We start from the raw sequence: 11456 nt of genomic DNA on the forward strand, positions 1-11456 counted from the left end.
ATGTTAGAAATCTTGCACAATTATTATTTGTATTTATTTAAAGTTAGTGCTCAAGTTCCCCTTGGGGCTGCAGTGCCATAATGTTTCCCTTTCCCAAGAGGCATCTTTCTCTCTTATCTTCTGTTCCAGATATTCTCAGTAAATTGCTTTTTTCCCTAGATCTGCACTGTGTGATAGTAGTGACACAACAAACACACACAAAAAAATGGTTACATGTAGCATAATTATGTTTAAAGGCTGTTGATAACCACTTTATGCAAAACTTTAAAACATTTAAAGTAATATTGCTATTAACAGCTCTGACAAATCAAAGCTCTATCAATTTCTAATCAACCATTCCCAATTATATTTGAATAACACTTTCCCTGAATTTCCCCAATTGATTTATTATTTGCGTGTTGATCAGTGTATTGCTAAAGTATAGTGTAAGATTAAATGTATATTAATATATTTGAGATTTGAGTTTTGCCTGTACCTCTCTCCAACCTGGTCTCAGAGCATTTTGTATTATTCTGTACGTAAACCCATACACTCCATTTAGTATGCGATGTTACTTCTGTATGGTATGTATTCATTTGTGGATGTCCATCAACCGTTTCGTATGATATGTTACGAATTTGCAAAATATACAATTATATTACGATTTGCTAAACGTATGATATGTTACGAATTCTAGCTAGGTGGTTAACATTAGCTAGCTGGCTAACATTAGCTGAGGTTAGGGGTTAGTATTAAAGTTAAGGAAGGGTTAGCTAACATGCTAAGTAGTTGAAAACTAGCTAAAAAGTAGCAAGTAGAGGAAAAGTTACTAATTAGCTAAAATGAAAAACTTGGTCGTGATGAGATTCGAACTCGCAACCTTTAGGTTGCTAGACGTTCACGTTATACACCAACCCATCCACACCAAACCAACTCATTTTTGGCTTAAGTTAACATCTGTCTTATCTAACCATACCAAACGTAACATATCATACAAATTTGTCTCTCGGTTTACATTTACTTTGTTACGTATAGTATGAGACAAGGCTGCTCTCCCAGGACCCAAATAGAGTAACATTGTGTTTGAATGATGCATTTGAATAATTTGAAGTAAAACTGTTATAATTCAATTGAGGACTTACCCTTGAAAATTATGACCGGCCCTGTAAGCCATGTGTTTAGGTTTAGTTTGTAAACTCCTATCTCCATATGATGTTTCTATGCATCTTCCAAGCATTTACAAACCTATTACATGTTGAGTTTCTACTCCTTTCTCTAGTCTAAAATCACACCTCGGGGTGCCTTAGAAGTTGTATCTTTTGTTTGTAGGATGCTGTATCCATACGTTGTGAGAGTTTTTGGGGGTCGAGCTGCTTTGAATAAACTATAACATTAATTTAAACATGGTGTTTTTGTTGTGTGTTTAAAAACTGTTTTGTTCCTACTTAGTCATCACTCCTACAAACTTTATTTTTGTTTGCTGCATTTTTATAGTACCAATGTCCTTGTTTGGATAAAAGCACACATAATTTGGATCAGATAAATACAAACTAAAAGAGCATCCATCTGTCCTTGGGATCCTCTCCATTGAAACACGCCACTTAAAATAAACATGAATGGGTTGCTCCTCTATGGCACTCACTATAACCCTCTTCAGCATTTTTTTTCACCGTCACTCTGCTTTCCAGAAATGACTGGGGGCCTAATGCTAAACCGCTGTGAGTCATCTGGACAGGAAGAGGAGGAGGATTTTTGCTCTGAATGAAATATTACAATGTTGCACACAATTACCTAGTGGCATTCGTTCAGGATTTAGGCAATACCAACCATGGCTGTCTCTGTAGCATTTCATTCTGCATAATTAAGATGATCATCACTTAACATTTACAAAGTGCATGGTATTCCTAGTGCTAACTGCTGTATAGATGGTCATTGTATTATGTTTCTCTGGAAGATCCACTAACCTTATGGATGTCCAGATTAGAGGTCGACCAATTAATCGGAATGGCCAATTAATTAGGGCCGATTTCAAGTTTTCATAACAATCGGAAATCGGTAATTTTGGATGCCGATTTTGCCGATTTTTTCTTTTTACACCTTTATTTAACTAGGCATGTCAGTTAAGAACACATTCTTATTTTCAATGACGGCCTAGGAACGGTGGTTTAACTGCCTTGTTCAGGGGCAGAACGACAGACTTTTACCTTGTCAGCTCAGTGATTCAATCTTGCAACCTTACGGTTAACTAGTCCAACGCTCTAACCGCCTGCCTCACAAGGAGCCCGCCTGTTACGCGAATGCAGTAAGAAGTCAAGGTAAGTTGCTAGCTAGCATTAAACGTATCTTATAAAAACAAACAATCAATCAATCATAATCACTAGTTATAACTACACATGGTTGATGATATTAGTAGTTTATCTAGCGTGTCCTGCGTTGCATATAACCGATGCCGTGCGCATTCGCGAAAAAGGACTGTCGTTGCTCCAACATGTACCTAACCATAAACATCAACGCCTTTCTTAAAATCAATGCACAGAAGTATATATTTTTAAACCTGCATATTTAGCTAAATGAAATCCAGGTTAGCAGGCAATATTAACCATTAATTGTGTCACTTCTCTTGCGTTCATTGCACGTAGAGTCAGGGTATATGCAACAGTTTGGGCCGCCTGGCTCATTGCGAAATAATTTGCCAGAATTTTACGTAATTATGACATAACATTGAAGGTTGTGCAATGTAACAGGAATATTTAGACTGATGGATGCCACCCGTTAGATAAAATACGGAACGGTATTTCACTGAAAGAATAAATGTTTTGTTTTCGAGATGATAGTTTCCGGATTCGACCATATTAATGACCTAAGGCTCGTATTTCTGTGTGTTATTATGTTATAATTAAGTCTATGATTTGGTAGAGGAGTCTGACTGAGCGATGGTGGGCACCAGCAGGCTCGTAAGCATTCATTCAAACAGCACTTTCGTGCTTTTTGCCAGCAGCTCTGCTGTTTATGAATTCAAGCCTATCAACTCCCGAGATTAGGCTGGTGATAACAGTGGATTGTTCAGGATGAATGGAAGCTGGATATGAACAAGCATCCGATGAGGACTTGAGTGAATCCATTAATCAATCAAATGTATTTATAAAGCCCTTTTTACATCAGCTGATGTCACAAAGTGCTGTACAGAAACCCAGCCTAAAACCCCAAACAGCAAGCAATGCAGATGTAGAAGCACGGTGGCTAGGAAAAACTCCCTAGAAAGGCCAGAACCTAGGAAGACACCTAGAGAGGAACCAGGCTCTGAGGGGTCGCCAGTCCTCTTCTGGCTGTGCCGGGTAGAGAGATTATAACAGAACATGGCCAAGATGTTCAAACGTTCATAGATGACCAGCAGGGTCAGATAATAATCACAGTGGTTGTAGAGGGTGCAACAGGTCAGCACCTCAGGAGTAAATGTCAGTTGGCTTTTCATAGCCGATCATTCAGAGTTAGAGACAGCAGGTGCGGTAGATAGAGTCCAAAACAGCAGGTCCGGGACAAGGTAGCACGTCCAGTGAACAGGTCAGTGTTCCATAGCCGCAGGCAGAACAGTTGAAACTGGAGCAGCAGCATGACCAGATGGACTTGGGACAGCAAGGAGTCATCAGGCCAGGTAGTTCTGAGGCATGGTCCTAGGGCTCAGGTCCTCCGAGAGAAGAGAAAGAGAGCGAAAAAGAAAGAGAGAGAAATAGAGAGGCAGGATATAACCCCACCCACTTTGCCAAAGCACAGCCCCCACACCACTATGGGATATCTTCAACCACCAACCTACTACCCTGAGACAAGGCCGAGCATAGCCCACGGAAATCTCCACCACGGCACGAACCTGAGAGGGGCGCCATCCGAGACAGGAAGATCACGTCAGTGACTCAACCCACTCAAGTGACGCACCCCTCCTAGGGACAGCATGGAAGAGCACCAGTAAGCCAGTGACTCAGCCTAATAGGGTTAGAGGCAGAGAATCCCAGTGGAGAGAGGGGAACCGGCCAGGTTGAGACAGCAAGGGCGGTTCGTCTCTCCAGTGCCTTTCCGTTCACCTTCACACCCCTGGGCCAGACTACACTCAATCATAGCACCTACTGAAGAGATGAGTCTTCAATAAAGACTTAAAGGTCGAGACCGAGTCTGCGTCTCTCACATGGATAGAGACCATTCCATTAAAATGGAGCTCTGTAGGAGAAAGCCCTGCCTCCAGCTGTTTACTTAGAAATTCTAGGGACAGTAAGGAGGCCTGTGTCTTGTGACCGTAGCGTACGTGTACGTATGTACAGCAGGACCAAATCGTGAAAGATAGGTAGGAGCAAGCCCATGTAATGCTTTGTAGGTTAGCAGTAAAACCTTGAAATCAGCCCTAGCCTTAACAGAATAAGGCTGTGAATATGACACTGACACATTTGTAAATGAATTAAATGTCCTGTGAGCTTGGAGGTTTCACATATAAGTAAAGCATCTGTTGACTACCCATAAGAAAATAACAAGGCAATTCTGTGTTTTGATACACTTTATTCAATAGAAATCCAGTGTTCATTCATTATCCCCAGTCAGATACGCAGACAATTTAAAACAATTATTTTGTTAAGTACTTTAAATATGCAATCAACCATGATTGCATGGGTGTTGGGTAGCAGTCCTCGAAACAGACCCCCCATATGAGCTCTGATCCCTGAGTAGCGAAATGATCATCCACCACTCTCTATGACAATCCACCCAACACTATTCAACACACATACTGAAACCGACACTATGAGAGACCTCTTGTGGCCAGATGTCCAGGCAGTAAGGTAGGCTTCTCATGGTAGGTCCCAGTAAGTCCCAAGTCCTCCAATACCCAGTTCCTGTGCCACCTTCCTGGAGCATCGGCTCAGCCAGTACTGCCATTCAGAAGTCTTCCTTAGGGCCGTCTTTCAGCCTCTGTCTCATCTCTTTAGCATGCTGTTTGCTTTTCTCCCTCTTTGCAATTCGCTGTTGATCAGAAAGAGAAACACACACACATTGTTGAAAATACCAAAGTGCACCCATCAATGAAATATGACAAAAGTAGTCATCTGGTGAGGCATCCCTTTAGAATTAAAATCAAATTGCTGGTAGTTCTCACCTCATTCTTCAAACAAGACCTCATGGCACGGTCCATATCATTGCAATGGCCAAAGAACTTCTTGACATTGTGCTGAGGATGAGACATTACAACATGTTTTTGACAGGTAAGAGTGTAGCTATACTTGACTGCTCCTACACATTAGTTYAGAACAGCTACATTGTAGAGCAACACAGTAGATCTTACAGGTGGAGGTCTATGTKGGACATGTTCTTAGAYGCTGTTGAGTCGTTCCACCTCAAAGCCTCTGAAATCGTTTCTGTAGTTAAACGTATTAGATTAACAAAATGGATAAAAGTGTGCGGTAGCAGTAGCAGGAACAGCGGCATCAAGTGTGCAAAACCTCGTACTTTCACACTAATTTWTGGTAAATAATGCAAGAGACTTCAATGGATAACTTCTCTAAACGGGGAAAAACCATCACCAGATTCCCAGGGAATACAATACAAAGCGTGAAGAAGCAATACTCCAAGCCACAGCTCCATACTACTTCTGAGACACATAAAACTGATACTGTATACTGGTTGTTGGGGTGGGATTGGCCTGGGGTGTGGTGGGTCGGTGAGTGGCTTTGACCATTTTCTTGGATTCCTTATGCCTTTACGCAGTGGTAGGAAGAAGTTTGATCCAAATTGAATGCTGGGTACTATATTTGTTGAATATTATGTGAATCCTATAAATTAAAAGGTCCTATTTAGGAGCAATCAATTAGCTTTATTTCTCAGAGATCAAATATATTTCAAAAAATAATATTTCAGGAATGCTAATCTTATCTGGTTCTACTACAGAAACGATTTCAGAACAATCTGAGATGGTGGGTGTAAAGGCTTGCTGAAATGACATGGAATGACCCAGTCTATGGTTCTCAGGTAAGTATACAATATCTTACCTCCGTGTGGCACTGCTTCAGCAGGTTTATCAGTATGTTGCACTCATCCATGTGCAGGTGAGGCGACAGATCAGAGTGCATTCTGAGTTAAGGGCTTACCACTCCAACAATACTGGAAAGACAAACAATACCAACCATGTTTGTGACTACAATGTATACTGAAAATTACTATTTAACTATTTGGGTTTGTGTAATGAGTGTCAACTCGAAATTATACTCCATCCACCCAGTCCCTCTCCATCCTGCAAACTCATGGTGATGATCCGTTTTCTGTTTACACTTACCTGCAATGAGAGAGATAAGAGGTGTAAAACACAGGTGGGCAGGTTAAAACTAATACAGGTATAGGTAAAGACATGAATAGTATTGCCTGTATGGGTTAATGAAGGACAGAATACCAGACACAATGATGAGTGGCTATTGTCATAAGAGCCCATTCTTACATCCTGATTCGTCTCAAAGCTGTGATTGTCGAAAAGTGATTTCTGCCTCTACTTTAACAAGTAGGCTAGCAGTGGCAGCGTTGTTATTGAGTCATAAAGATGTGGTTGTATGGAGATGGACTTTGTTACATATTCAGAGACCAGTTGAAATAGACTCAAATGTGTATGCAGCAAAGGGGCCAAGGAAACAAAAATTGTTAAATTGAATGATACTAGCTAGCTAGTTACAGACTGTTCCAGCTATAGTGCTACTCACACTCTGGTAGCTAGTACTGTAACATAGCTAAACTGTAACAAAATATACTGGAATGTGGAATTACCTTAAAGCTGTGAATAGAATATGGTAGCTAATTTAATAAAGATATTACCAGTTCAGTTGGGATATCATTGATATCTATCTTCCGGGAATATAATATATCGTTGATCGCAATTTGACCAAATGTCGCTAGCTGCCAGTGGCTAGTAGTAGCGAGAAATACCACTTGAGCAAATGCAACGTTCTTTCAACCCCTTGTTTTAACTCCTATTACTGCCAGGTTACTGTCGATGTATTTACATCTAGCTAGCTACTGTACAAATCTTGAAAAAATTGTTTAACAATTCAGACATAGCATTCGATTGTAAACCTAGTTATTTATTTGATAAAAGGAAGACATGATGGGAGCAGGGTGGCTATCTACATTTCTCTCAATCTTTCGTAAAGGCAAAGGACTACACTCTGATTGACATTACAGTAGCAAATCAACACCCGCTCCCGTTGGATGGTGGTCCAATCACATTAATTATCGATCACATGTGGGTGGGCATTCCCTCAATTGCACACAGCAAATAACTCCAGTCATTGCAGGACTGGAACATAAAACACATTATATTACATATTTATGTACGATTGTAGTATGTATGCATTATAGCTATATCATCATATGTAATTCATCCTAAGCACTGTGCATCTATGCCTCTCCAGCAGACGGCGCCATCGCATATTGCAGTGGAAAGACGAATACATTTTTACGAAACAAAATCTCAGATGTCAGTTTTCTATTTATTTTGTTTTTACACGTTTTTGGTTTAATTTAGCACAATCTTAAACCACATTTACTAACATCTAACACATTTAAAGCATGTGAATATGTGGAAAACGTTATCTGAAGAGGAAATTACGAAACAGGAAGTGTGACCCACCAAATAATTCCGATTGGTTGACTCTCGTTCGGCGGTTTGTTTTGTATTTGCGTGTCTGCTGTTAGCTTGCTATCTAATGCGTTTTAAGAGTTTACTTGGTTAAAACATACATTTTAAGCATGGGTGACTCTACAAATCGTATATTGCAACGTTTGATACGACGAATCCCTTATCAAATGCTCCAGACAATGTTTGGCAAGTGGACTCATCTATCAAGGGAGGACCTGCATTCGCTGGACTTCACACAACCAAAATGGGTGTTGACAGAACATCTACTGGCTCTCTGTGAGGTAGATGTAGCTGCTTGACTATATAGTTAACGTTACCTATCTAAGTAGCTTTCTAGTGATGTGATGTTCTCTTTAGCTAACTTGTTCATTTAATCTAGCTCACCTTAACAGTTCATCGTGGGCTAAGTGTAATCAACATTTTTTGTTATACTTTCAACCTTTCTGATACACTACTTTTATCTTTCCCAGGAGAAGGGCTTGACAGTGAAACACATCACAGAACTCGAAATGATCTGTAAGTGTTATCTGACCGTGTGAATTAACTAATTTCCCCCTCAGTAGCCAATGGTCTACTTAGTTGTCAGTAATAGATAATACATTTCACCAATGCTTTCCAGATATCATTGAGAATCCGAACCAGGGAATGTGGCATGGCTTCCAGCTCCTTGATGCAGAGGGTAAATGAAAGTCTACATTTAGTATCTGGTGCTTTCACTGACACTCACAAAGTTCCATTTGAAAATGGACCCTAATCAATATTAGAGTTCCAAGGTATTAGAGGTAGCCTAATCAGCATTACTGTTCATTTCAAGTATATTTTTCTTCACAGAGGATGCACCATCCATTGAGCTGACACWGTTCAAGGAACAGTTCAAGGCCAACCTCACAGAGCTCATCAGCCATGTATGTATGACTTCCAGCTTTTATATGCTTGGTAGAAAAGACAGAACTAACATTCATTAAAATGGACATTGGCTTGTAATGTCCCTCAATTGCTGTGTTTGCATGTGCCATCTCTGTCAATGCCTGTGTTTGTCTTTCCTTCCAAGGTGTCTATTAAAATAAAGAAACACACAGATGAGGCCATATGGATACGTGTTGCCTGGGGGGACAACTTCACAAAGCCTTACCACCTTAAACCCACATACATTGTCCACCATCTTCAGACCCCTTATGTCTTTGTGACCGGCGTGACTTCAAAGCATAAGCCTCTTTTAAACCAGGCAAGGATGCTTTTTAAATTGCCCCTGGGGGGATTCATAACGTCATATTGCAATGCTTTGAATTCTGTTTCTATGGTCTGTATCGCCTGTTAAACAGACTGAGTTCTGTCATACAGGCCTTGGTTCTGGCCACCAGATATGGCTCTATGAAGGACGCTCACCTCAGTGGACGGAACCTCACCGCCATCAGAGACCTACTGATGAGGCAGTACCAACAGGTAGGCCTTGGCCCTGTGCCCTGTCCCCCAAGGACAGGACACGGGCCATATAAAAGCCTTTATCATGACCACCCCACTACTTACTGCTAACAAAGAAAGCCTATAGAACTAACTAGAGATTCTGTGTTCTGCACCTTGTCCTTCATTCATAGGTGTTCCCCACCAAACATCCAAAACCTCTTCAGGAAAAGAATCCTGTCCCTAGAAGTATGTTTTGTTGTCTGCTTATAAAATACAATTGTAATGTATAGATGAACATAATCATGATGACAACCACATCTAATTAGATATCAATAGAATATTGACATAGTTTATGTTTCACTGACATTCTATTTTCTAATTTTAGACCCCAATATAGAGAAAGAACAGGCTGAGAATACAGAGAACCGTCTTCAGATGGCCCGTGAGGCCTTCGGCGATGGGACACTACCTCAAATGCAAAAAGCTGTCTACAAGGTGCACGAAGTTGAACTATGGGTTGTTTACAAAAAGCTTTCTCCTCGTGTGCCTGCTATGCTGTGTGTGACAATGTATTCTGCTCTCTTCTCAGCTGGAGACCAAATTCCGAGATAACTCTAACAAGACGTTGACAGGCAGAGAAGAGCCCTTCAGAGGAGTGGTGGAGTTTGCCAGCACCAACCTCCTAGAGTCACTCAGGCACTGTGTGTCCTCAGGTACAGTATCTATATGTCTGGGGCTGGGCTTTGTTTAATATCCCCTTTAATCTCTGTCAATGGGAAGAGCCACATCTTCTAGTTTTTTTTAACCTTTATTTAACTAGGCAAGTCAGTTAAGAACAAAGTCTTATTTACAATGACGGCCTACCCCGGCAAAACCCTAACGATGCTGGGCCAATTGTGCGCCTCCCTATGGGACTCCCAATCATGGCCGGTTGTGATACAGCCTGGAATCGAACCAGGGTCTGTAGTGACTCCTCTAGCACTGAGATGCAGTGCCTTAGACTGTTAAGCCACTCGGGAGCCCTGTTAGAGCTGCAGAGACCCAAAATTATGAACGCTCTCTCTCTCTCTCTCTGCACTCTGTTCCATACCCTCAGGTTGAAAAGTCAAGTCTTCCAGGTGAATGCTCAGCATTATAACGTTTTATTTTATGTGGTTTTAGTTAGTTAACTGCTCAAATATGTCTCCACTTCTTTATTCAATTCTGTCCATGGCCACAAGGGGGCAGAGGAACCATGACAGACTTTCATTGTGTCCATCTCATTCTCCAGACAGATGTGCTGAGTTGTTTGATGCTTTTCGGGGGGCTGGTATTGCGTGAGTAGATTCGATTAGACTGAACCGGGGTGAACAAGGCTATGGCCAGTCACATGACCGGCTAAAACCGGTGAGGGCAGAGTACCCTGCCCAAATTGAACAGTAATATGCTCAACCTGGTCATATTGTCAACATGGCAGCATGATGGATCATTCAGAAACATACATTTTTATGGAAAAGACATGTTGTATGTTCAAATTTTCAAACTAGCTTTCTTTGGGACGTTAGATAGGATTTCATGTTCACCTGCACAAGTGTTTGCTATTGATAAATCACTAACTCATTACTCCATGTGTTACGTCACTTTTGTTTCGTGCGGGGCACCCGGCTCATGCCAGATAAGCTGCCCAGTTATTTTTTTTAAACGAATGCAATCACTTTTAACCCTGTGTAAACTCGGCCTACCCCGTGACCAGGGTGGGCAAAAACGAATCCCCTCAGTAATTGCTTTTGTTTTACAGGTATGGCGTCAACTCCAGTCACCCCTCTTCTCTCATCTATCACACAGAAAGGGAGAAACTATTTTGTTATCACAGACAAAGGAGTTTAAATCAAGTTTAACTATAAGATCTACCAGAACAAGTAGTGTATATTTGTATTGAATGTGTTAACATTTTATGGGGTTCAACATATATTTTTTAGAACACATTGTTTACCCATTCACTCTGTTTCAGAATAAATAAATTGACATATGTAACCTGTTTTGTTATATTTCATGTAATTTGTTTCACTTATTTTGTATGAACAAATAAAACATTTCTGCAATTATGTTGATGAATTTAGTGCAGTTGTGCACTTTTCAGTTGTACGCTGAGTCCTTCACCCAAGTGTTGATAAGAATAATATTTGTTATTGTTTCTCAATTAATATACTACAATCTGTACTCTAATAAATGTTATTGGATGGATAAAAAAAAACGTTGTGTTACTTGAGTAGTGTACAGCAAATATGTAATATATCATAGAAGTAGCTACAATTATTGCCACTTGCCACCCCTCTGATGTTGCCAGGACGCTTGTGTGGGAGTGGCTGGCTGTTGCTAAAAAAAGGTCTCCCGGAAGTGGACGCGTCCTCGTATTTTCCGGACCATATTTTCCTGG

General features: G+C 40.8%; 2 protein-coding genes and 1 long non-coding RNA gene across 5 annotated transcripts in view; 2 read left to right on the top strand and 1 right to left on the bottom strand.

Annotated features, from left to right (window-relative positions):
• Nucleotides 1–11456, top strand: part of LOC139024134 (uncharacterized) — a 247225-nt gene that overhangs the window by 220217 nt on the left and 15552 nt on the right. The window lies entirely within an intron of this gene.
• LOC112069601 (COX assembly mitochondrial protein 2 homolog) lies at nucleotides 4502–7158 on the bottom strand. Of its 3 annotated transcripts, XM_024136942.2 has the most exons (5): nucleotides 6814–7153; nucleotides 6229–6286; nucleotides 6003–6114; nucleotides 5114–5185; nucleotides 4502–4980 (listed from the first exon to the last, which is right to left on the bottom strand). In XM_024136942.2, the coding sequence occupies exons 3-5, from the start codon at nucleotides 6081–6083 to the stop codon at nucleotides 4897–4899; spliced, it is 237 nt and encodes a 78-aa protein (XP_023992710.1). In that variant the 5' UTR covers nucleotides 6084–6114; nucleotides 6229–6286; nucleotides 6814–7153; the 3' UTR covers nucleotides 4502–4896. The 3 variants fall into 3 exon arrangements, with proteins under 3 accessions (XP_023992710.1, XP_023992709.1, XP_023992708.1); XM_024136941.2 differs by lacking the exon at nucleotides 6229–6286 and having other exon boundaries at nucleotides 6766–7158; XM_024136940.2 differs by lacking the exon at nucleotides 6229–6286.
• LOC112069600 (centromere protein N) lies at nucleotides 7653–11057 on the top strand. Its single transcript, XM_024136939.2, has 10 exons — nucleotides 7653–7917; nucleotides 8107–8152; nucleotides 8256–8315; nucleotides 8468–8541; nucleotides 8688–8861; nucleotides 8978–9079; nucleotides 9232–9286; nucleotides 9426–9535; nucleotides 9630–9753; nucleotides 10818–11057. The coding sequence occupies exons 1-10, from the start codon at nucleotides 7747–7749 to the stop codon at nucleotides 10904–10906; spliced, it is 1005 nt and encodes a 334-aa protein (XP_023992707.1). The 5' UTR covers nucleotides 7653–7746; the 3' UTR covers nucleotides 10907–11057.

This window comes from Salvelinus sp. IW2-2015, unplaced genomic scaffold, assembly GCF_002910315.2.
Source record: "Salvelinus sp. IW2-2015 unplaced genomic scaffold, ASM291031v2 Un_scaffold1057, whole genome shotgun sequence".
In the NCBI taxonomy this organism is placed as follows: domain Eukaryota; kingdom Metazoa; phylum Chordata; class Actinopteri; order Salmoniformes; family Salmonidae; genus Salvelinus; species Salvelinus sp. IW2-2015.

Coding starts and splice junctions, on each gene's coding strand:
- LOC112069601 (XM_024136941.2), bottom strand. CDS start 6,083: ATGCACTCTGATCTGTCGCCTCACCTGCACATGGATGAGTGCAACATA. Junction 5,186..6,002: donor TGAAGCAGTGCCACACGGAG/GTAAGATATTGT, acceptor TCTCATCCTCAG/CACAATGTCAAGAAGTTCTT. Junction 4,981..5,113: donor GGTCTTGTTTGAAGAATGAG/GTGAGAACTACC, acceptor TCTGATCAACAG/CGAATTGCAAAGAGGGAGAA.